This window comes from Notechis scutatus, chromosome 11, assembly GCF_049901735.1.
Source record: "Notechis scutatus isolate UNSWTSFEM ecotype Mainland chromosome 11, rNotScu1.2, whole genome shotgun sequence".
NCBI classification, from domain to species: domain Eukaryota; kingdom Metazoa; phylum Chordata; class Lepidosauria; order Squamata; family Elapidae; genus Notechis; species Notechis scutatus.
This window is the reverse complement of record NC_142019.1, coordinates 18,763,038-18,789,989: the sequence shown is the minus strand read 5'-3', so window position 1 is coordinate 18,789,989 and position 26,952 is coordinate 18,763,038. Positions and strand designations below refer to the sequence as shown.

General features: G+C 39.0%; 1 protein-coding gene across 4 annotated transcripts in view; it reads right to left on the bottom strand.

Annotated features, from left to right (window-relative positions):
* Positions 1-26,952, bottom strand: part of PIAS1 (protein inhibitor of activated STAT 1) — a 54,629-nt gene that overhangs the window by 16,724 nt on the left and 10,953 nt on the right. For 2 of the 4 annotated variants that reach the window (XM_026687915.2, XM_026687912.2), the window contains exons 2-3: positions 8,025-8,469; positions 667-751 (exon numbers count right to left, since the gene is read on the bottom strand). In XM_026687915.2, coding sequence (XP_026543700.2) covers positions 667-751; positions 8,025-8,469 — 530 coding nt within the window. Of the gene's footprint in view, positions 1-666; positions 752-8,024; positions 8,470-12,351; positions 12,450-17,915; positions 17,944-26,952 lie in introns of those variants that run through there. The other 2 variants (XM_026687913.2, XM_087972966.1) reach the window with 2 other exon arrangements.

Here is a 26,952-nt window from a genome sequence, read left to right as displayed (position 1 = left end):
AAGCCAGTGCGCGTATCTCTAGATATATAAGTAGCCGGGTGCTTGTGCATAGCAAGAGAGACTTGGACCAAATTAAAGAGAATTTACCACGAAAAGAACATCGGTTCGTTCTACTGTGCATCTTACGGAAAGAATGCGTTCTTTAAGAAGGCAAGAATCTCATATCACATGAGCCAAAAATGTGGTCAGCATGATGTCACTTGTGTTGGGGGGGGGTGCCTGTGGTGGGCCAACCAACCTGCCATCGAAAACAGGCTCCTGAGCTCCGTTGACGGCTGTGACAACCTCCTGCAACCTTCTACCAGCGAAAACGGTGCTCAGGGGGGCCACGCCCAGCCCTCACACGCTGTTTTCACTGGCAGAGTCACCACAGGCCGGTCCTTCGCTTTTTCCAGGATGGCCCCGCGGGACAGATCTCTAAGCACCCTATTTGGCTTGAGTTTGACCCCCCCCCCGCTCTATTCCTTTGCTCATTCCCCTAAGCCACATTAAACATTAAAGCTTTACATTGCACTTCTATCACACCCCAAGGTCACCTCATCCTCACTAGGAATGCTAAAACCTGAAAAAAAGTCCTGCCCCACAATTATAAACACACCTCTTCAAAAGGTCACCACCTTTTGGAAATAAGAAGCATTGCACTAAAAGGGCAGGAGGACCACTTACATGGAACTGCTGATCTGCTGCACTTGCTGTGGAGTCAGGGCAAATGCAAAGCAGGTTTCCCGAAATCTCTGGCTATTATCTGATGCTAAAGAGAGGTCAAGAGGAGATTAAGTAAACATGACAATGATTATTTTTCGTTATATAGACAATTCTGTCATCATTTTAGGAAATTTAGCATCAACCCAACCTTAGGTTATCTTCTAGGGCAATGTTTCCAACCATGGCAGCTTTAAGATTGCGATGGAAAACACTGTTCTAGGGGTTGATTCTTCTCACAGGATATAGACTTACCTTGGAAAAGAACTGGAAGTTGATTTCAAAAATTACTTTAGAAATAGAAAATATAACAGGACTAAAACCTGACACGCTGAGCCATTTAAAAAAAAAAGACTGATGAAGAACACAAAGTAAAATGTTCTGATTGACAAAACAGTTCGGAGTAATTGTGAGGGAGAATCCATATTTTAAGCATTAAGCTTCAACTTGTGTGGCACATTATTACAGCGCACTCTATACATTCCCTGCATGACTGAGAGTGCAGAAACTCATTCACAAAGATCTGATTTACATCCTGAAGTCTCAAGTCGTTTGATTAAATGTGAGTCATTAAATACAAATTATCTCTTCTCATAACATAAAACAAATGCTTGTAGAACAAAACAAGGAAGAATTAGCAGAGCCAAAGGGGATTATGTTCTACCAACTAAGAAGAGGATATTTTAATTGAAATGCAATAAAGAAGAGCTCAACATAGACTTTCTCTTGCTCTGTTAGCTTCCACGAAGGAGGTGGATAGAAAGGTTTCTTCTAAGATTTGCAAAACTCATCATGTTTCTAAGCCCAGCGTACAGCTTGTGAGGCAGCAGAATTTCAGCCAAGCTAAGTTAACAAACTGCATTATTTGAAAGAAAAAAAAGTATTCTGACTTTAATAGGAAAATGAAAGTAAGACAAATGTATCACCCAAAAACTATTATAAATTAAACGTGGAAACTAGTCAGGACTCTGATACTATACCTGCATATAAAACATATAATATAGTTAATGTATATAATTAACTTCCTTTATTTGGGGAGTTCTTATGGGGCCGCGTTATCAGCTTCCAGGGCCGCAGGTTGAGCATGCCTGCTGTGGGCTGTTTTTAGAGGCATTAGAACAGACTCTTTGATAAAGACAAATATATATGACTCCTGTATTTATGAGAAGCTTGTGCATATTTTTATAAAACATATACAGTTAAGAGTTTATGATTAAAAGATGCAATTAAAACTATACTGAGCAATGTTTGAAATCTGAATATAATATAAACTTTGAGAGCAAACCAGCCAGGTACCCCCTTACAGTAATTTACAGATATTATATTAACAGTTCCATTACCTTCAGTTAAAACAAGCATTTAATGACCCACGCACAGAAAGCTGTAGCTATAAATATATCACTGAAATGCTCTTCTGGTAACATATTCCTTTCTGAATTGGAAAAAGAAATCCAGTTAACCATTCAAAAATGGTCCTGGGTGAACATGCAGTGTTCTATCCCAAGCAGGCTCCCCAACTCAGTTCCAGTCCTCCTCAATTCTATTTATTCACTGGGTGCACTTTCAATCTTTCCTTGCAAATTGGCCATTGCTAAATAATTGAGTTTATTACAATAACTCAAGATAAATTGTATCGCCAAATTGCTATTTGCTGGAATATTTCACAGTACAATAAAATGAGGAAGAATTTTTGCTTTATACAGTTACATTATGGGACATTTATTAACGTAAGAGATATTATATTAATCCAAGAAAGCACTACTGTATTTTACCATAATTTTCTAACCCCGCTTGTTCTCCATCTTTGCTGCACTCTGTTCACTAAATATACAGAGTTTGTGGAATACCACCAGCATAAAGTTTCACAGAATCATAGGAAGACAATGATACTCCATTTAGATTTTAATCTGCCCTTGTGATTGCAATGAAATTGAGCACGGTCATGGAAAAAGGCAGAGATGTGGAAGTTTCTTAATCTCCTCAAACTACAATATTTTTGCAAGCTTTTTGCCACTCAGTTCCTTCTCACCCAAGGACAGAGGACTTGGTCCTGCAAAATCAAACATGAAATAATCCTTTTGAGCTTCACAAAATTATTTTGTGTATTCATCAAGCCAGCTGACCTGGTTTTTGGTGTCAGATAGACTTGAAGACTCTCTCTCTCTCTCTGTGTGTGTGTGTGTGTGTGTGTGTGTGTGTGCGTATATGAACACGCATGCACACATGTAACGAATGGCATTTTTATAATTACTTTGGCCTCTCAAATCCAAACATTTGAATTTGGGCATAAAGTTTCACAGAATCATAGAAGGTACATAAAAGAAAAAAAAAGAAAGAATACAATAGAAAAGAATACACAGTAGTAAAGAAAAAGAAAAGGAATAAAGAAATGACTTTCCCCTAATCACAACAAGTGTAAACTATTTTAATAATGTAAGATCTTCTCTTAAAATGAGACAAATTTCTTCTTCCTGTTTCCTGTCTCTTATCTATAAACAAATACCTCAAGGCTCCTCATTTCAGTCCCTATGTCAGCAAAAGTCTATTAAGAGATTCCAGAGACAACAACATATCTGTTTTAACCGTGATAAAATATTTACACATTATGTTGCCCATCTCGCAGTCACAAAATAAACCAAGTTTATATTCCTTCATTTTGATCCTTACTCCCTTCAAATAATATCATAGAACTTGGTTCCTTTTCATTTTTTTTGTCCCTTTTCACAAAATTCTTCAGCTTTAACAAGCCTCTTTCGTAAATCCAATATAGCAAAATTATCCAGATTTGTTATTTATATATCCCTTTTAATTATTAAGATATTAGCTGGTTTCTTTTGTATGTCCAGTGTGATAGCTTTTCCATGTCATTCTTGTAGCCTATCATTTTTAAATCCACTTTGAAATCAGTCTCAATCAGGTAAAATCTCTTCCATAACAAGGGGCGTGCAAAAATGCACCATTGTGCCTACCCTCCCTGTCCCATTGTCCCCATTTATTCGTACCTATTTCCTGTATTCTTACTCATGTTTATACTTATATCTATTACCTCGTAAGCAATTGACAAATCAAATAAATAAATAAAACATTTTAAGCGCCATAGATTAAAATTAACTTCTGGGTCCACTGTTCAAAAATAAGCTTTAATATGTCCAGTGTTAAAATATTTTACTTCATTCTGTATTTCTAAATTGAGATTAGGTGTTCTTCTTTAATTGTAAAAGAAGGGCTTGGACTACACTCCCTTCCAATCTTGTTATTCCATGTTATTCTAGGATTTCACCCCCGTTTCTTCTGAGGACTAAACGACTTCAATAACATTGTTATCAGTAGATAAAGATATTACATCTAGATGTGGCATGTATGGATTACCTAGAAATTGGAACCCTAACAAAGGAACTGAGCTCTACCTGTTTTAAACAAACAATCCAAGGGGCCTCTGCAAACTATGGCAGACTAAAAAATGTGTAAGAAAACAAAATGGGTTGGACTTGGAGCAGCATTTCATCTGCAAACATGCATCCAGGTCAACACCTGGCTTCTGTAACTGTCTGGATCCTTGCAGGATTAGACTAAGACCATTAATATTTGGTCAATTTAAGCAGGCATTATCATAGCTCCTTTAATGGATAACATCTGTTAGAACCAGGAATATATTTTAGATTGTTGTGGCAGGAAAGAGGAATTATTTTCTACACGAAGATTTCACAGAAGCAGGCAGCAACAGGATAGGTCGATCTAGAATTAATGGAAAGATAAAAGGATTGCAGCAGAATATAATAGTGTTTTTTGCTATATGATTTAAAACAGGCCACCTCTATTTGAATTCTAGGAGTAGAACAAGTGCAAGCATGTGTTAAGAAGGGAATGCTGTAAATTTCACTCAGTTATACTTCTGCTACAGTGGAAGAAACTAACAAGCCCTTATATCTCAGGAGGTCCAAATCCCTCCATAGCTCCCATTAGGCTGGACAAAACACAAACCCCTCTAAGTCAACCGATGCACAGACTTTTAATAACAACCACACAGACTGGCTCAGTGGGGGACAGGGAACAATTTGATGCTGGAAATTATTACAGATGACGTCTGAATCCAGGATTAGCAGGGAATTAATCCCATGTCATTTCATAATACTAAAGGATGAAATGGTCCATTTTTTTATTCATAAGGCATTCTCTCGTTTCAATACTGAAAGGCATCAAAAACTGCAGAAGAATTAGCTCGATATTTAAAATTAAAATAAAAGTGTGTTCCCACTGTACATTTCATTTCTAAAGCTAACAATTTATTTGAAATTATCAGCCGGAAACATAAAAAACTTGTTCCTTGTGATCTTAAAAGACACTGACAAAATTATTTTCTTGCTGATCTTAAGAACACATTTAAAATAAAATCCTCAAATCATTAAGAACTGCAACTGTGTAGTTTCAGAGAAGAATTCTTGCCCGTGAATTTATTTCCATCGACAAAAGAACACCTGTATCTTAAGAGTAATAGCAAGGGGACACCATCTTCTCAAGGGACCGAGAGCCGCTTCTGGTTCTCTTCAATAAGCCCTCAAAATGATAGCCATATTGTAAGTGTGAAAACCCAAATGTCTATTAGGGCCCCGAGAGAGCAAAGAAAAAAAGCCAGAGACTCAGCAGGGTTGGCCGCAATCCAAGCAGGAAAGAGTCACAAGTAACTGGAATTTGCATCAGCCCTTTAGAGTCTGAACAAACAGTAAAAAAAAAAGAAGAAGTGAGGATACTCCAGATACAAAAGAGACTTCAACAGATGCTTTTGAGTTAACCTAATACATTAACAGGATTTAATAATTAGCCTTGAACAATTAACTACGGTACCATTGCATTTTAACATACCCCAAGGCATGTTAATTCTCAAAAACATTTATCTGCACTCCTGTTTTTTTTTAAGAAACTTCATTTCAAGCGTGCATTCGTACCGCAGAGCTGCGCCGTTTGTCTGAAGTAGTGCTGATAAGTAATCGTTTTTCAAGAAAGCCATGAAAGGCTGGATTAGGACTTTGCAAAGTTCTCTTGGGCAGGAATTATTTGGAGTATGCAATACTACATTATTACCTTACTCTGTGCTTCTGACCAGAATTCATCAAGGACTGAAAAGCTCAATTTATCTCCTCTTCCTAATTGAAAAGGAGATAATTTAGAGAGCTGAATATTACTCAAATATACATGAAATTGGTTAATGATTTGCAACATTGTTTAGAGTCTACGTAGTTAGATAATGGCTTGAAAGGAGAGACAGTCTCAGATCCCTAGAGTGATACTGCCATTCAACTGGGGAAAGAGTGGGACCCCAAGTATATTTCTTTATTTCTACTTTTGACAACTGCTATTTTCACCTAAGCACCCTGAGATTTTTCTCACCTTTTGGGGAATGTATAAGGGGGGAGGGCCATGTGGATTGTTTCACTCTGAAAGTCCCTGGGAATGCTTGCTTATCTGGTTTTCAGTATACAACACAATATTACAATAACTTCACACCTGCGGATTGGCTGAATCCACCTTGGGCTGAAAGTGCTTTATTTCCAACTATATTGCCTGAGGGGATTCAGAGCCTGCTTTGCTTTTGTTCTGCTATCACTTCTGCTCAATAAAAGGTTCCTTTTGAAATACCAAGTTCCAAGAGTGTTTACTTTCTTGAGTGAGGAGGAGAGGCAGGGCCTTGCAGACAGATTCTTTCAGGATTTGAAAAGCTTCACATCAATATAATCCCCTGAGACACCCAGAAAGCTACAGGACTATGGATAGGTCAGTTGGACTCCTTCATATAAGGCAAGTCTCTCTTAGACATTTAAAAACATAGAACATGTATAATAATAATAAATGTCCCGTAATTTCACCTCTCCCAAAGTTTATACTATATATCTTACTTCTGTTAGACTCCTGAAATGTTATTGGATAGCTACATTTGGTTCTGCAGCTAAGAGATTCTGCCCTCAACTCACATTTGGCACATCCGATCATCTATAAAACTTTTAGCACCTTCTAGATTGCCAATTGTCTCATTTGCAACCTTTTAATGATCAAACATCTCTCTTTTATGTTTATAGCTAAATACCTATGCCTAAAAGTGCTCTCAACTGTAACATCTCATTTTATTTTATGGCTATACTACAGTATCAATAATTTTATTTGATTTTAGGCTCTGGCCAGTAATATATTTTAGTTAGCTTCTGCATTCCTTACAGTCTCTAATTTGATTATTTTGGTCTATTTTATTTGTTGCATTGTCTACCTAGTGCTTTTGTACTGTTTGTCATAGGCCTGCTCACTAATTACCATAATTAATAAAGTATTCATCAGCCTTTCTCAGTCTTGTGGTTCTGGACACACTAGACACATATTTATTTATTTGATTTGATTTGTCAATTGCTTACAAGATAATAGGTATAAGTATAAACATAGTTATGAATACATGAAATGGGTACATATAAGAAAATTAAAAGAAATAATAGGTCAGGGACAGTAGACACATTGGTGCGCTTATGCAGGCCCCCTGCAATATATATCCTATAGTTTCCACCCATATTTTAGTCTAATGTGTTTAGGAAAAAATAATAGAAATATCTTATTTCAGCATTTTTACATATTAGTTCAACATTAAGAAAAAACACATTAAGAAAAATGGTCTTAAAAATGAGTAAAGTCTATAAACAGACTCCCTTTTTGAGCCCAAAAGATTTTTGGAAGCTGTAAGCTAGCTCAAATTTTGTATGTGTAACAAGATCGCTAATCAAGCATTCTGGTGAGCTGGTAATTCCGATAGTGCAAAATAAAACAAACTTAAAGTCTTTCAAATTTTTGGCATTTTGATTGCTTGTGTTAGCAAGCCACATTGTAAACATATGACCAAAAAAATTCTGGAATATCAAAGCATACTTTTAAAATTTGTAGGTTGTGACTTAGGCCTTTTTTTTTCATTAGTAAGAACATTACTAAGTAGCATTCTGCAATGACGGTCCAATAACTTATTTAATAAAATAATCCCTAGTCAAATTGTTTTCTATTGAAGAATAATTCAACAGCTTACAATTACATATTCTGGCAAAATTTGTTTGTATTCATTCAAAATTTGTTTGTACCATGTTCATCCACCTAAATAACTGTAAATATAGCACCCAGACTCCAGTCCATCTTTAAAAAGTCAAGAAATCGTTCCATCCAAACTGGAGGTAACAGGCTTTCAATCTGCAAGTTGGGAGTTGTCAAGGAAGAAAAGCAAGAGATCCTTAAATGCATTACTTACATCCTCATGCATATAAACGATTGCGTTTATAAAAGTGACAATAATATTCCCTTACCTAGACTGGTTGGTTTTATCAGTTCATCCAACAAGTCATAAAATGGCAACTTCTGAAGCTTTATGTCCGGGTGGACTGGGTGGAGTGCTGAGGTCAGATGGGGCAGGTCCAGTTCGTGTTTAGGTCCCAGGAGAGAAACAGGAAGCAATGGCGAGGTTGCTGGGGGGCCATCAAAAGCCAGTTGCGGAATGGTAGAGGACGACAAAGGGGATGACATGGACGTTGAGTGGACGCTTGGGATGGACAAGTCTGCAGAGGTGATTATTTTTTGCGGGAACCGCCTCCTGTAAAGTTCTTTGATTTTCATTTGGACAGCAGGACTGCAGCCAGCCTTGAGCAAGTGAAGGGCTTTAGTGAGGAGTTCGTGTTTGCGGCCGTGTTTGTTTCTTCCTGCGTAACCCAAAAGCACTTGCAACTCAGAGACTCGGAGGCTCATCACCATTTGCTTGAAGACAAACAAAAAGGCAAGACAACAGTTATTCAATCAGAGCTGTCTGTGAACATGAAAGAGTAGAGAGTTAACAACCTAGAGAATCAAGCAAAGCGTAACTCTGCTCCACCGAGCATACATTCTTCTTCTTCATCATCATCATCACCATTATCATCATCATCATCATCATATCATGATTGTTGTTGTTGTTCTGCATTGGGAGGAAAACTTTTCCAATCGTGAGTTTATTTCCAGGTCCCAGCAAAAATCACCCAAAGTGAACAATGAGTTTTGCTTAACCCTCATGGCATTTGCTTTACAACTGCCACAAAAAAAGTTGTAAAATTGTGCGCAGTCCCATGATAACCCACTTTAGAACTGTCACAACTTAAGACCAAAATTCTAGGCTCAATTACAGTCATAAAGTGAGGATTACCTGTCGTTAAATGATACTAGAAGATACTAGTCTCTGCAGTAGGATAGAAGTGTGAAAGTGGTTGGTGTAGTGTTTAAGGCAGTAGGCAGGAAACTGGGAAACCGTGACTCGTAGTCCTGCCTTAGGCAGGAAACTAGTTGAGTGACCTTGGGCCAGTCCCCCTCTCTCGGCCCTAGGAAGCAAGCAATGGCAAGCCACTTCTGGAAAACCTTGCCAGGAAAATCACAGGGACTAGTGCAGGGGGTCAACCAGGAGTCAAAAACTCACTTGAAAGTCACAGACACAAAAAGGGAAAACCAAGTAAAGAAATGAAATTATCTACTGCAATTCCACTGTTCACCATATCCCATGTCATTAAATAATTTGCAGTAGGATAGAAAGATGAAAGAACAAATTCTGACCATGTCCCTTTATTTTCTCTTAAGATTGCATGTTGTATCCTAGGGGTGTCAAACTCGATTTCAGTGAGGGCCACATCAGGGTTGTGTTTGACCTCGGGGGGCCGCGGCCAGCTCGACATCGTGTCGGGGGCACCTGTAGTGGCCCGAGCTCTCTGCCAGAGAAAACATGCTCCCGAGCTCCTGAGTTTGACAGCCCTGCTCCATACCTATATCTATACAGCCCATCGGAAAAAGAGGTGAGCTGCAGCAGAGGTGAGTGATAATTGGGGCTCTTCCCTAAAGAGTCACTTGCCAAATCGAGAGATTTAGAAGCATTTCATCTGCTTGAACCCACAGGCCTTTGCTTACAATGCTGATAAATCTGAACATCTGAAGCCATTTTACGGAGGGCTAATTTACAGAAGTTTCTTTTTACTTTTTTCTTACTATTTTAATTCATGCTTTTAAATTTTTCAAAACTGGGCATCATGTCACATCCCACCTAACAACTGCTCCACTCAGTGGCTGAGATTCTCGACTCAACTGTAGTTTTAAATTGAGAACTACTTGTACCGTCAGGAGTGAAATGTTTGTAGATGTCATCCACACTAAAATGTTCTGCTTAAGCAAATCTTAGCTATTTACGAGAGCACAAAGAAAGAATATCTGCTGCAAACTTGGTGCAGCTGCAGGGAGGGCATCCGGCCAGTAAATGCTCAGCTCCATCTAGTTCCCCTCCCTTGACTCTACCCCGAAATAAAGGATTACAGGGTCGTAGAAAAAAGGAGAAAGAGAATGCTTTTAAAAGGTTGACTGTCTATATCTCATTATGTAAGTAACTTCTGTGAATCAGTTTGAACCGGCAGTGCATAGACAAAATAAATAAAATGGAAGAGGGGACACCAATATTCATAATTTGGAGAAAACGAAACTCAAACTCTTCTATAACAAATTGGCAACAGAGAGATGGAACTAGACAAACTTAAAGCCACGATTTCCACCTGTCCAGCTTGCTGAAAGAACGACCCACAACTCAAAAACAAACCCAAAAGCATAAATACCAGTCCCCAGCAGTGAATTGTTACCGTATGAATAGTCCACTTTAAAGATGATTATTGTTCAAAAATGCAACATTCAACCTTAGGAAATGAAAAAGCCACTATGCACTTTTTTCAGGCACTAAAGATAATGTACGCTGCAAACTGAAAGGGGGAAAAAAAAAACCTTAGTATTAACCTCTCAAGACAGAAATTGCAAATTCTACCAAGTTTCCACCTTAAATGTCACCATTGGAAATTCCGAAAGCCGAAGGAAGTGGGGGCCAGTGGGTGGGCGGCCATGTGGGCGGTGCAGCCTTCTGTTCCCGCGCAGCCTGGATTAATTGCTTTGGGGGGAGTGTTTGGGGGGGGACACACAAACCTCTGCGGACCACCAGTGGTCCCTGGACCACCAGTTGGTGACCACTGCTCCAATGTACTGTTTTGCCGTTGAATTTGAAGCACTGCACAATTCTAGGCTGCCGTTCTTAAAGTAAATGTCAGCTTTCAGTCCCATCTGAGAATTTAACTCCAGGTATTTTTGCAATCATGTCCTACCTATCAGGACATCACTGATTATGAATAAGAATTTCCCCCATCAGCAGAGCTGTTGTTTTTAAGGAGCCTCATTTTATTCAAGGAGTCATAACACAATATTTTGTATACTGAAGAAAACAAATTGGAGGGAAGCAAGAAAGGAGGCAGGTTATTAAAACAGTCAATTATGCTAACTAACCCTTTCAGCTAGCTGCAATATTACTTGTTGCATGCTGTCAGCACCTTCTAAAGTAAAAATTATCCAGTAAGCATTTCCTGTTTAGCTGCAATACACAATTCTTTGTGGGATTAATTGCATTATTCAGCTGCAGAATCACATCACTTCTTCTGCTGTCTTTTCACCTTCTTGGCCGATGAAGCCAAATCATTCACCAGCATTTATGATACATGGAGATCGATGGCGGAGGATCTGATGATTTTGATCTGCTTCGTTTTTTATTTTTATTTTTCTGCCTTCAAGTCTGTGTTAACTCCCGATGACTGTTCTGGATTCATTCCTGCAGTTTTCTTGGCAAGTTTTCAGGCATGGTTTTTCCATGGCCTTCTTCCTCAGGCTGAAAATGACTGGCCCAAGGTCACTCAGCTGGCTTAGTGCCGTAAAGCAAGACTAGAACCCAGTCTCTCTGTTTCTAGCCTTGTGGCTTTAACCACTGCCCCAAACTGGCTCAATCTGCTTTGTTTAGTTTTTCTTATTTAATTATTTAAAATGTATCTACTGTTTACTAAAGCAGTATACTTACTAAAGGCTATGCAAAGCTAATTCTAATACTACTCTAAGAAGAGTGAGGAAGAAAAATCTATCCTTTTTAGAGATGTGGAAACTCCGGAAAAAATAAAACCAATGTTTCAAGTACTTTGGAATTATTTTCCAAGCCGATGCTGGAAGAGGCACTCATGCTGATTAGGTAGCCCAAAGAATTACCACAGCAATTCTATAGTATCACTGCTCAAGGTAATACTGCTAGCTATCTTACTCATAGCATTAAACTTTCCCAGACAAAGTCTTAGACAACAGCTTGGACTATACTTACTCTTACTTGGATTATACTTATATCACTATTTCTGGCAGCTGTCAGTCTTGGTCTATATTCTAGTTTAGTCCAGGAGAATCAGTTTTTTGGTTCTTGGGAATCACTTCCTAGTTCTTTATTTCATACTTCCGAATGCATCTCAAATGTGGCTCTTAGGCTAGAAGCAAGGCTGGTTATAGGGAAAACAAAAGCTTGGCTAATAATATTTAATTATTGGCTTAAACTCGTCAATCAGCCCACTGGGTTGCCCCACTCCAGCTTTAAATGTCTGTCTACTTGGAAAAAATCCCTTAAGCAGAAGGTACTTTCATGCAGCATCTCCCAGACCACATCAAAGTTGGACTCAGGCAAATTGTTGATTGCTCAACAATTACTTCAAAATGGGTGGCAATCTAATCTGAACAGAATGTCCAGCTCTTGCATAAACCATTCATTAGGGAGGCAAAGTTCCCTACCTTTATTCACTGACTCATTCAAATTACAAACTGGTCTTTACTGGTGCTCACTGTAATGCCCGGCTGTCAGTATTTCACAGAGCAGATATTGCATCTCCCTGTGGCTCATGATCCCTTCCTGGGCAGCAAGGAAAAAAATGGAATCAATCACATCGCTGGCACATCACATTGAGCCAAAATCTGTTTCTGCTCTTCTAGCACCAATCCCCGGTCTATCCGATACCTTCCACACTGAATTTATGCTTCCTGATAAGATCTTTCACACCACATATGCTGACTCTGTAAACCGCTTAGAGAGTGCTGTAAAGCACTATGAAGCGGTATACAAGTCTAAGTGCTATTGCTATACAATGCTGTGAAATTCCTGTCATTTAAAATCAAGAACCCAGAGCAAGCTGCCCCTAAGACTGATTGTTACAAATGCTTATTTGTTGTTTATCTATTTGTCTTTTTTTAATCTGCTAGCTAAAGGCTGTAATAAAATTAAATTGAATTGAAAATTAAGTTAAAAATTTGGAACATTTGTGTGGCCATTCAAAAAAAAGATTTAATTAGGTAGTATATAAATCTTTAAATAAAAATACAAAAGAAAAAACAACACATATCATTAAAGCAAACTAAAACAATTAAACATTGTTTGCAACTAAAATATAATTACCTTTCAGCAAATGGAAATTCTACTCAACCCAAACAACCAGGAAGTGCTCCAAAAAACTGTGAAGAACTAATCTGAATCAAGCAGATAGAAGTGAAGACCTTATAAGGCACACCAGATCAGAAATATCAAACCACCCCAACTGCTTGGTCCTGTAGCCGTATTTTGAGGTCCTCAAACCAGTTTATAATAGGAAACACAACCCCCCACGCGCTATTGTATGCGTCAAGTATGGATGCATTACAGTAGCGCTGGAGTTGGAGGGGCTGCAATAGGAAGAAAAGATGTTTCCATCAGAAGGACCCCACGGTCCACGCCCCATAGTAGGACAATGGAATGGAACACAGAACAAAGAACACAGAATAACAGAGTTGGAAAGGACCTTGCAGGTCTTCTGTCCAAGCCCCTGCTAGAGTGGGAGACCCTACAGACCATTTCAGACGAATGGCTATCCAATCTATTCTTGCAAACCTCCCGTGATGGAGCACCCACAACTTCTGGAGGCAAGGAGTTCCACTGTTTAATTGTTCTCACTGTCAGGAAATGTCTCCTGAGTTCTAGGTTGCTTCTCTCTCTCCTTGATGAGTTTCCATTCACTGTTTCTTGTCTTGCCTCCTGGTGCTTTGGAGAGTAGGTTGAAACCACCCCCACCCCTTGTCTTTGTGGTAGCTCCTCAAATATTGGAATACTCCTATCATGTCTGCTATCATGTCTCCCATAGTCCTTTTCATTGGACTAGACATACGCAATTCCTGCAACTGTGCTTCATCGACGTTAGCCTCCAGCCGCCTAATCATCATCTTTGTTGCTCTTTTCTGTACTTTTTCCAGTGCCCCAACATCTTTTTTATATTGTGGTGACCAAAATTGGAAGCAGTATTACAAGTGTAGAATGCTAAGGAGCTTTCTAAAGTGGTGCTCATCCTTCACAAGCTTTTGGCTCTATCCCTCTATTAATGCAACCTAGGATTCCATTCACTTTTTGGGCTGCGCCACACATTGCTGGCTCATAAACTTAAATGATCATCCACTAGGACTCCAAGATCCCTCCCACAGTTACTGTTTTGGAGTCATGGTTTCACTAATCTGTATTTGTACATTTGGTTTTTTCTGCCCAAGTACAAAAACCTTGCTTTTCTCTATGTTAAATTTATTTTGTTGGATGAGGCCCCAGCGTTCAAGTCTGTCAAGATTCTTTTCAATCCTGAGCTTATCTTCTGGGGTGTTGGCTATTCCTGCCAGCTTAGTGTCGCCTGCAAGTTTGATGAGTTCCCCTTCTAGCCCTTCATCTAAGCCATTTATGAAGATACGGAAGAGAGCCGGGTCTAAAACGGAATCCCCGGGTATCCCACTGCCCACCTCCCTCCATGTGGATTAGTTCCAGTAAGGATTACACATTGAGTACGGTTTGTTAGCCAGTTACAAATCCATCTGGTGGCGTTCTCCAGCTAGGCTGGAGGGAGGGGCCAAGCGGGACCCTAAATTTGAATCTAAAGTACTGTGTGCAGTAGGCCACGCAGGCTGGACGTCTTCCAGAATCTCTGAAGCCTTATCTTACTTGTCTTCCATAGGAATGCAGGACGTCTGGCGAGATTCTTGACTCTTCAGGAGTGATTTTGGTTGCTCCCGCCTCACAGACAAGAAGCAAAACCAATTCCAAGTTTATGTTTTTAAAGATAATAATGTTCCTCTAGTTTTTGCTCAAACCTCTATTTCTGGAAAATCTTATTAAGCTACTATAATTATTTATCATGTTAATGTTTCAAAGTTTTATCATATTGCTGTTATTTTATTGTAAGCAGCACATAGAGAGATGGGTGGCATAGAAATTTAATATATAAATTGGTTGAATTTGTCCGTGTCTCTTTAGCCCTGGTCAGCATAGTAGATTTAAACATATAAGCTGCAGTTCCATACTATTTTTTAATTAGTTTTTCTTTTTGGGGAGAGGGATCTCTAGGTTTTGGGTGCCTTTAATTTTAATATATATCCCCATGCTTCCTTTGCTGTTTTTGTTGCAAACTTCTTCATAAATTCCATTGTACTTTATTCTTGCTCAGACTTTATTTTTTAGGCAAATCTCCTGGAGGCAGCCTCTCCATTCAAACAGTGCAACTCCAGGGTCCTTCTGGGGTCGTGACTCTGTCAGAGTCTATTCATGAACTGGAATAGAGCCCGGTAACGAGGTCAGCCAATGAATAGGCATACCAACTAAGTCAGCCAATGAGGACTGTTTGGAAACTGAAACGAGAAGTAGCCTAGGCGTGGCTCTATATTAAGCTCTGCAACTCTGTTGAGCTCCGAGTCTGTCTATTGAAAGTGAAACGGCTTCTCTCCTCTGCTGTGTGTCTTGCTTGCCTGCTGAACTAAAGTGAAACTGAGGCCTGTTTCTGAGCTCCTGAGTTGCTGCTGTTCTGCTCTGAACCTGTCACATGTCTGCTTCTGTTTGAGTTTGCTCCATGCTGGAGAAATCTACAACTGGTATTGTAAAATTTATGTTAGGTGTTTATAAAGAAGTTAAATGAAGCCTCAGCCATCTGTGTTTACTTTTCTGGTGCTGAATTTATGCTGCAGCACTCTGAACAGATTCCTGCTTGGGGAGCAGGTGGCACTCGTGGCTAAGAGGGCTCCGTGCTGGTTGCACCTGGATCAAGAGACTCGTGTCCTGACCACCTCCCAGATGAAGCACTACAAGAGACCACCTCTTTCTGTTCACAGCTCCCTGTTCCATCAGGTCCAGTTGCCTTTTGAAAAAGAACCTTTGAGACAACCCAAAGAAATACAAGAAGAATGCAGCTTGGATAAAGGAGGTAAATAAGAATAAAAAAGGTGAAATGAAAGGTGCAAAATCGAATTTGGGTCAAACAGACTGGCACCTGCCACCAGATGTAACAATTGTTGACAAGAAAGAAAGAAAAAAGTCTGGATAATGGATTTTGTATCTCTAGACAGTGGAAATAGAAAAGAAAGAACTGGAGAAAATGACAAAATACAAAGACCTGCAAATAGAACTACCACGGCAAAAGAAAGCAAAGATAACATGTGTCTTGGATGCAACACTAAAATATTTGGAACACCATCAGCATTGACAAAACCACCATCAGTCAATTACAAAGGCAACTTTATTTGTAACATCTGGTAAGGATGCCTTTATGCCACCTTCAAACATCCGCCTATTCCAGATCCTTGGGAAGAATTCAATAGGTGAATAAAAAATGTGTGCAACTAACCATAATATTAATAGGACCAAAACGTTACATTCTATTTAATAATATCATTTAGAACTACATTCAGTCTTATCTTCAATTCCATTTCAAAATTAATACTGTAGGTCAGTGTTTCTCAACCTTGGCCACTTTAAAACCTGTGGACTTCAACTCTCAACAATTTCCCAGCAGCATGGCTGGTTGGGAAATTCTGGGAGTTGAGGTCCACAGATCTTAAAGTGACCAAAGTTGTGAAACATTCTTGTAGGTGATTATTTGCACAGCTTCATCTCATGTGCCAGCTATGCCTGTTCCTGGATCAGGTATAGCAGGCCCTTCAGTTGGTCCCTCATGACTTATTCACTTCACAGCCAGGTTGTTGCAATGGTTCTACATGGGGCTCCTGTTTAAAGACCTTTTGGGAGCTGCAGCAGAAGGGGCAGTAACGGACATGCCTCAGAATGCCCATCTGTCACTCTATGAGCTGTGCTGATTGATACCCAGGGAGCTTCCAGATGCAATCGAAAGTGCTTGTTATAATTTATGGCACAGGGCCTAGTTGTTTGACAAGATTATCTTCCATGGTTTCTGTTTATCTGTAAGATTAGACAAAGCTGATGAATCGCAGTCCCATTTATGCCAACAATGCCACCTACTGGGACCCAGGAAGTGTGCCTTCTCTGACACAATATGCCCCAGAAATCTGTTTAGCTCCTACCTTAATAGTGTTCCACAAGTGCTTAAAAATGTGGCTTTCTCCTTGCTGTGAATGGTGAAATATTCTGTACAATACATAAGAGTTTGGTTTGTGTGGATAAATGTTATTACAAACAGACAATAAAATCTTGAAAAGTTGTAAAGCAAAGCATTCATGGACATCTGAGTTCATGCTAGGCAAATGTTAATCTTTTTTGCCTTATGTTTTTGAAGTGCCAAGCATCTGAAAGTTGGTATGGGGACAGTAAAGAAAATAATTTTTTTTAAGGACAGTTAGCTGAAGAACAAGGCTGCTCTTTTCAGATTAGCAAAAGCCTAAAAGGCTCAGGTAAGGAATACGCTGTCCTTCTAAAAGTATCTTCTGCAGTATTTTCCCTAGAAGATTAATTTAAGAAAGTTGCTTCAGAACATTTGGGGCGCAAATGTAGCCCCTATTTACGACTATTTAAAGTTTTGCATCTTTTTCTGGACTGATGATACTTGTACCCCCATGTGCTCCAAAGCAGTCTTTCCAAATTATTTCTTAAATGCTACTAAGCCTACTCTCTTCCCACATCCAATTGAGTTTTGAGGTGTGTCCCGAATTACAAAACTCAAACAAAATGGATTAGTCTATAGTAAGTGTTGTGGTTGTTTGTTTTCCCTCTAGCTTGTATACTACAAGACATTGGATTCTGAAAATAACATTTTTAAGAACACAAGATGCATTCTACCAACATCTAAAACTGAAGACTAAGAAGTGACAAATTCCATTCATCAAATGGGAAAAACAAATGAACTGTTAGGACCCCGAAACTGGAGGATAGGATGATTTAGAGATACTATCAATAGCATATGCAACCTTCCTGAGCTTTCCTAACAACAAAGCCCAAACCTTTAATAAGGCAACCTAGACAGGTTTCAGTTATAATACCTACAAAACGTTTCAGTTTTAAAACAGCTGTTGAGGGTGCTAAGCTAAAAATAAAATAAATTGTTCCATCCTACCTCTTCTAGCAGCTTCTTTCTCTTTCACCTGAAAAACAAAGACAACTTTCCTTGATGATGTAGTTCAAAATTCAGGGGTTGGAAAGAGAGGGGGAGAAAAAGCTTTATAAAAAGCTTTATTAAAAAAAAACCCATGTTTATAGTCACTATTCTCCTTTGTATATAGTGGCAAAGCAAGGCATTCAAGCAGGTTACTGAAGAAGCTAATATGGATGCTAATCTGTAGGAAATACATGATCACATCACATTAAACCAAAAACAAACAGAGCAATGCCTTAATTTATATCAGCCAAGCTTCTGCGTGGCAGTGTCTAGGCTGGTGCCATCTTTGAGAGATGCTAGAGTTAATAGGCATTATTAATTATGCATATCTGGTGCTCCTTAGATTCCCCAAATTCACTGTGCCAGATAAATTTTTCTGCGTGCTTCCAGAGCAAACCACTCTTTTTGCAACAATTCAACTTGGCTTTAAGCTTAATTTAAAATTAATGGAATAGCTGAGTTCCAGCATTACTGCTTTTCATTTCAGTGGGGCTGTGTCCAGAATTCTCTCCCTGTGCCTCTGAAATGTAACGATGAACGCCTAGATCGAGTTGCAAGTGAATATTTATTTACTATCTGAGTTTTATGGTTATCTTTGATATTAAACAAGGTTGTGGAATATAACAGTCTTCAGTTTAGTAGTAGAAAAATCAAATCAACTCTGCTAGCATTTTCAATTTTTACTACCCCCATCAAATTTAGCCATGCAGACAGGAGCTGTTTTACTCTGCTATTTGTTAGTCTAGTTTAAGGACAAGTAATTGCAGAGAAATACGTTAGTGTTAGACACAGGCCTGGCAAGTACTATGGAGTGCTTTTGCAGAGAATTAAAATAATGCACAAGAATCAGGACAAGAGATTAAAACAAAGAGAAAGGATAATCAGATTATTTTTTTGTTTTTGTTCCTTAAATATTCAGGTTCCCTCTCTCCAGCCCGACAGAGGGAATAGTGCCATTAATTAGGAAGCCACCGCTTGCATCTATTGGTGTGTCAATCATTTATTTATTTATTTATTCATTAAACTATATTGGCCGCTCAATTTCAATTGACCCTGGAAACTAGTTCCACCCATCACTGATGTTCCTGCCCTTAATACTTACTCTAGGTGATGGAGCATATTAATAGCGTTCTCTTGGTATCTAAATATACTGTATACAAGCCCAAAGGAGGCGTTTAGCATTTATGACCGGTTCTCTGATATCCACAATTGCTGGGTACTAAAAAGAAAATGGACTTATTCAATTATCTTCCATTTGCCAAGGGGAAGAACCCGAAGAAGAAGAAAAATTGGTATTCCCCCTCCCCCAAAGTATTTAAGAGATTAAAAGATGTTACAAGTGCATCTGGAAATTATATTAAAGAAAAGAACCAAAACTGATGCTACACAGCAGTAGCAGGGAAGTAGTTTTTGGCTGCTAATTGTGGACTAAGAGGCACTAGAGATGCTTAAAAGTAAAAACAAAGTTCAAAGAAAAGCAACCGCTTTTACTGGAGGAGAAAAGTGTCACAGGACAAAAATGAGGAATCCAAGCACATCCATTCTTTCAAACAAGACAAACAGGGAATCAACTGCCAGACTGCAATTACAGGGAGTCCTTGACTTACAACAGCTCATTTAGCAACTGTTCAAAGTTACAATAGCACTGAAAAAGTGACTTATGACCAGTGGTGGCTTTCAAATTTTTTTTCCTACCGGTTCGATGCAAGAACGCACCTTGCAACCGGTAGAATGCCAGCACTGCTTATGACCATTTTTCACATGACCATTGCAGCATCTCCAAGGCCACATGGTCACAATTCAGATACTTGGCAACTGACTCATATTTTTGGCGGTTGCAATGCCCAGAGGCTCTGTGATTCCCTCCTTTGCGACTTTCTGAGAAGCCAGACGGGAAAGCCAGATTCACTTAATCATGTTACTAACTTAACAGTTGCAGAGATTCACTTAACAGCCACGGCAAGAAAAGTCGCAAATTGGGGCAAAGCTCCCTTAACAAATGTCTCACTTATCAACAGAAATTATGGGCTCAGTTGTGAACATTAAGTCGAGGACTCTGTGTCGTTTTGACTTGCAGGGAAGGACAGAGGGAGCTTACACCCATGACAGTCAGGCGGCCTGAAGACCGGACTTCCAAGAGCAGCACTCAGAGCTTTCCTGAATAAAGAGCAGAGGAAGCAACAGAAGTTGCAAAGTTATGGATTAAAAGGGCAGGTAGATGGGTCTCCAAGAAAAGGGTGGAGTAAGAGGATTAGGTCTGCAAGCAGCAAAATCAAAGCATGGGTAGGAGGAATCTAAGAAGATGCACCCAAAACATTTTAGGAGGAGGCCATAATTGTTGAGAAGGGAAACAAAATAAAACACAAAAAACTGAGAAGAAATAACAGCCTTGAATATTAAGGGTCAGACCTGCAGAATTTGCTTTCAGACACTCAAAGTAACAATAAAAATTCAGTTTAGTATGATACAAAATGATCACATTCATCCTATGCAGTTTATTAGAGCTGTGGTGGGACGGTGGTTTGAATGCAGTATTGCAGGCTAACTTTGCTGACTCTCAGGAGTTTGATCCTGACCCGTTCAAGGTTAACTCAGCCTTCCATCCTTCCGAGGTTAATAAAATGAGGACCCAGATTGACAGGGACAAAGATGCTCAGAGAGAGAGAGAGAGAGCAGTAAAGGACAATGAAGCGCTATGTAAGTCTAAATGCTATTGCTATATGCTACAGGTGGTCCTCGGTGAACGACCACTCACTGACGAAGACTGAATAAGGGGGACTTGATAACAGATCCTCAAAGTTGTGGCCACTGCAGTGTCCCTGGGTCATGGTATTGTGAGTCAGATACTTGGCAACCAGCTCACAATTACAACGTCCCACGGTCACATGTCTGCTATTTGTAACATTCACTGGTGGCTTTGACAGAGTCAATGGGGAAGTAGGCAGGAAGTTATCAATGACAACCATGTGACTGTAGAACACCTAACAATGGCAACTGGGACTGCCGCAATTGCCATAGGTTGGCGCACTCATGTGACGTTATGGTCTTTGTCTGCAGCACTCAGCAAGGGAGATGTCAGTCCCAAACAACCAGAATTAAGCAAAAACTACATGTATTATATCGAAACTAAGACTCACGACTCTTTACCTCATGGGAGTTGGGCTTCAAGGTGACATGGAAGAAACATGAGTTTGTTTTGTGGAGAAGTTAATCCGGGATTCAAAGAAAAGCAATCAGAAAACAAGAACCACAAAGCTGGATCAGACCAAAGACTATCTAATCCAGGGGTGTCAAACATAAGGCCCGTGGACCAGATCCAGCCTGAGGGGTGCTTAGATCTGGCCCGCAGGGCCGCCCTGGAAACAGCGAAGGACCGTCCCACAGTGCCTCTGCCAGCGAAAATGGAGCTTGGGAGGGCCGTGAGCTCCGTTTTCGGCTGTGATGGCCGGCTGCAGCCCTCCCGACCTCCGTTTTTTACTGGCAAAGCGCTCAGGCCACCACAGGTGCCTCTAACACAAGTGACGTTGAGCTGGCCACACAACCCCCCAGCCTCCCCAAGGTCAAACACAACCCTGATGTGGCCCTCAATGAAATCGAGTTTGGCACCTCTGGTCTAGTCAAAGGGTCTCCTGTTCAGTGGCATCGGCTATCCTCGAGAAAGCCTAGAACCTGAAACCCAAGAAGAGCTCCCCACCTGGATACCCTAGTAATGCTACTTTAAGAAAGTTCTCCACCTTCTTTCTTTATCCAATGAATACATACCCGTATCTTTCTTTCTCCTTTTCTTTCTTTTTCTACTGAAAAAAATCCAAAACATGACCTTTCTCCTTAGAGAACTAGCTCCTCCTGCCTCATACCTGCTTTAATAGAACTCTTATTGTTTCTTTAGTTACAATTATATAAAAATCATTTTGAGAATAATAATAATTGATATTTCAATCAAAACTGTGCCATATTTTTATATGAATACTTCATAAACTAGCAGTTTCACTTGCATTTTTATTCTAATGATGTTCAACACAAAATTTCTATTGTCCATAGCAGCCACACAAACACACAATTATGCTACGCAGGATTCTTTGTTCTAGCATACAAAATTGCTCATTTGCTATTTTGCTGCCATTAAATCTATTCATAAACACTATTTTACAGATCTTCATAGCCTACTTAAGTTTTCACAACTCATATTTTGATTTTTCTATGAACTTATTCACCTCTCAGCTTCCTCCTTAAAGGCCACAGCATACAATACCAACTCTTTCACAACCCCACTGTTTAATTCCTTCCATCCATAGCAAGAACTATTTGTACACCTGCCTCTATTCTTCCAATAGTCCGTTTACACAGAGATTTTTGGGGGAGGAATGTTGCTCAAGTCCAAATAAACAATATCATTTATCCACAGATCACTGATGTTATTTTAAAAAATTCCAAAAGGTTAAAAATAGACCTATTTTTTATTCAGCAAAATATTTTCCATATGTTCAAATCCCAAGCTTTCTTAATATATTTTACCAAGTTGCCTGGAAAATCAATTTATGGTATCAAATTAATAGTGTCTTGTGTTACATTAATCTGAAAAGTTCTGGATCAAAAGCATATGTAATGACCAGGTGTTTATTTTTTTAAAGTACATATCACATATTGTCTTTGCAGCAAGAAATAATTGTCCAGTAAAAAAATTATTACCATTTGGTTTCTATACAGTCATATGAAAAAATAAGTACATCCCATGTAAAATGCTCTTTCTTTGTTATATGTCACTCATCTCACAAAACATATCCAGGTGGTGTATGTGGAAACATAAATATTTTATCTTTATACAAACAATATATACAGAACTGTAAAAATGATATAATTAAAAAAAATGACTTTGCAATCTTATTCAACAAAGAGATATGCCTTTCCTTCTGTGGAAAAAGTAGGTACATGCTTGGCTTTACTGCCTGTTATTGCCCTCTCAAATAGACTTTTTTTTTTATCATGGTCTAATAGTGACATCAACTGGGAGGGTATTTCCCCCCCCCCCATGCAGAATTCTTTCCTCTGTGATGTTCATGGGGTTTTTTGCAGCACAGCCCATTTCAAATCACTCTGCAGCATCTCAATGAGGTTTAGAGCTGGGCTTTGAGTTGGCTATTCCAGAATCCTCTTATCTTCCAGCCATTCTTGGTTGAAGGATGAATTCAAACTGGATTTCTATGATGAGCAGCAGAGCAGGCCCACAACATTCTACCACCATGCTTTGCAGCTGGCATGAGGTTCTTCTGATGAAAGGCTGTGTTTGGGTTTTGCCTAGCATGACTTCTGGTGCCATGACAAAATACCTACCTTTATCTCTTCTGTCCACAGCACACTGTTCCAAACATCCTGATCCTCGTGTAGGTGTTTATCGGCAAATTTTATTCTTGGCCTCATGTTCTTTCTGGACAGCAAAGGTTTCTTCCTGGCACACTCCCATGTAGATCTAATTTGTGCAGCTTCTGTCTAATGGTAATTTGACGGACTCCGGCATTCATGACAGGGAGAGCTGTATGTGATAAAATTCTGAGATTCTTCCACCATCTTGCATTCTGTTCTCAGGATGAACTTACTCAGATGGTGGCCTGGCTGGGCAAGTTGGCAGTTGTTTGAAATCTTCTTCACTTTTGGTAGATCTTCAAAACATTAGGATGCCTGATGAGCAATGATTTGGCAATCTATAAAAATCCCTAACCCTTCCCAGATCCATAGACTTCTATAATGTTCTTTCTGAAGAGCTCAGAGAACGCTTTTCAGCAAGGCATGATGATACTTCAGCAAGAAAAAGCAAATCAAATGAAATGTTCAAGATTTCATTAAGACAGGTTTCTCCCAGATCATCTGTAATAAAGTTCTAGACATTTTCATCGAATCTGGTGCACCTGGTTCTAATTTTAGGTATCTGTGTTAATGATAAATGTAGGGGTAAATTTAGTTTTCTACATGAAAAATTGGTATTTGTTTCTTTAATTATGCAACGACTACAAAATGTAAATGATTCATGATGTTCATTATATCTATCGGTGCTGTTACAATGAAGATCAAATAGTTATCCTGTATGCTGAAATATATTGAAAAGACAAAAAATTTAGTGGGGTATACTTTTTCACGATTGTAATTTTTTTTTTGCAATCCTATCCATTTTTTGTATAAAGGTATCTCCTTAATGTCAAGGTTCCAAGTAATAAATCCATGGCAAGCCAGACTCCAAGACAACTGAATTCCTCAAATACTTTTTATTGGAATTATCATATTGGCATATTTGAAAACCAACTCTGAAAACTCCCATGGTTTTCACCTAATTAAAAGTAAAAGATTTTCTACTCAAAACAATTGTCACATGGTCCATCACCGTGCACTCTGACAACCGGCTAGCATCACTCCATCTTCCTCTGACCAGGTGCGAGAATGTCCTTGGTTCCCAAGAGAAAGTATTTTGTTTTGGCTACAAAATCCCCTCTATCTCAATTCCCTCCTCCCTATTCCTCAGCTCCAGTGTGGCAATGTTGAAGTGGTCCAAATGGCTTCGGTCAGGCCAGCTTCAGGGTTGATACTTTTTATCCTGTACTTAAAAATGTACAATTTTTCATATATTTGACATTTTCAGGCTTTTGCTTTTCTTGACATTACTTGACAGTTTGTGAAATGTTCTTTTTATATCCTTTGTGAGGTTGTAGTCTGCACATTAGCAGTACAGAAGTGCTACTTGATTTTTCTACAGCTTTCACAGCAGATAAATATATTTTTCATAATTTGAAATATTCAGTGTATTCTGTTATACATATTAAATTTTATGCTGCTTATAGTCAATGTTTCTGAGGAAGGACCAATCGTCCAATGAGATTCTGGGTGCTATGCAGCAGCTTCCTTCTGGTTGTCCAAGAGTTCCAAGACTTTTTGCAGAAATATTTTGTTAAAACTTGAATAAGTTACCATGCCAATGCCAGGGAAGCCATTTTTACAGCCCCTTTCCCCAAACTTCTTCCTTTGGCTTCTGTCCTTATATCAACACTGTTTCCATAGATAGCCTCAATGAGACTGTAGAATTTAAAAAAACAAAACCTCATATCAATAACAAAACTAATTTTATTAATATATACTGTTCACTACCTTATTAAACAACAAGAAATTTGCTAAACAACTAAGAGAATGCATACTGGTCAATTAAAGCTTGAAAAACAGTAAATGTATTTATCCACAAAACATGTTCAAATTAGTGTTAAGTTTCTTTCAGTTCTTTTAAATACAGTGGGTACAGAAAGTCTACACCCGTTAAATGCTCAGAAGGTTTTTGAGATGTAAAAAAGGACAAGTTAAATCACTTCAGAATTCTTTCCACCTTTATTATAACATAAGCTGTATAATTCAATTGAAAAACGAACTGAAATCTTTTTTGGGGGGAGGTGGGGGATAATAATAATAATAAAACGCACAATAACACGGCAGCATAAGTGTTCACACCTTGGTGTGGCTGTGTTCAAAATTAACCAATCACACTAAAAGTGATGGAAACAGTAGGCAGGACACATCTGCCATCAATTAAAGTAACTCTGTTCAAGCCCATATAAAATTCAGCTGTTCTCGGATTTTTCTGACTTTCACTCAGTTGCCCCTCATAACGAAAACCATGGTCTGCAAAGAGCTTACACAGCATCAAAGGGATCTCACTGCTGAAAGGTATCAGTCAGGAAAGGAGTAAAAAAAAATTCTAAGGCATTGGATATACTATGGAACATAGTGAAGACAATCATCAGCAAATGGAGGAAATATGGCACAATGACATTACCAAGAACTAGATGTTCCTCCAAAATTGATAAAAAAGCAAGAAAACTGATCAAAGAGGCTGCCAAGCAACATGAAAGAATTTCTGGCGAGTACTGGTTATATATGCTATATGTAGCAACCATCTTCCGTATTCGTGTGTCTGGGCTATGGGACAGGATGGCAAGATGGAAGCCTTTTCTTACAAATAAAAAATATCCAAGCCTGGCTACATTTTGCAAAAACCTACATTGTCTGAAAAAATCATGTGGAAAAATGTGTTATGATCTGATGAGGCCAAGGTTGAACTTGTGGACTGTAATTCCAAAAAGTATGTTTGACGCAAAAACAACCACTGCGCATCACAAAAATACACCATATGCCCCCAGTGAATCACGGGGGAGGGCTGCATATGATGCTTTGGGGCTGCTTTTCTTCAGCTGGGCTGAAGTCCAGGTAGAGGGAAATACGAACAGCTCCAAATATTGGTCAATTTTGGCACAAGCCCTTCAGGCCTCTGCTAAAATGCTGAAGATGAAGTTCACCTTTCAGCACGAGAACGATCCAAGGTATGTCTCCAAATCCACAAAAGAATGACTTCATCAGAAGATGATCAAAGGTTTGGAATGGTCCAGCCAGAGTCTGAACCTGAATCCAGCTGAAAATCTGTCAGGTGACCTGAAGAGGGCTATGAACAGGAGAGGCACCCTGACCGGATTGGAGCACCTTTGCAAGAAAGCGTGGGCAAGGTGAGCCATGTTGATAGCCTCCCACCCCAGGACTGAATAAAAGGTCCTCCAACAAAGTATCACTTTAAGAGTGTCCACCTTTATGCAACCATATTATTGTAGATTTTTTTACTGTTATTTTCCTTCTAAAAGATTTCAGTTTGTTTTTCAATTGTATATGTCATATTAAAAGTGGAAAGAAGTGATTTATCTTGGTCAGATTTTTTTTTATATATCTCAAAAACTTTTAACAGGAGTGTGCAACTTTCCATATCCAGTGTAGGTATTAAAAAATGTTATTTGTTACTATTTACCCCATTTCATTAAAAATGAGCTAATATTTTATGCAGAATATTTAAACAACATTTATAAGAATGCCTCATTGAATTTTATGTAAATAGTTCAATTATTTTTGGTTATTGTTAAAAGTAAATATATAAAATTGGTAAAATTAAAACTGCATGTATTTTAATTTTGCTTAACTG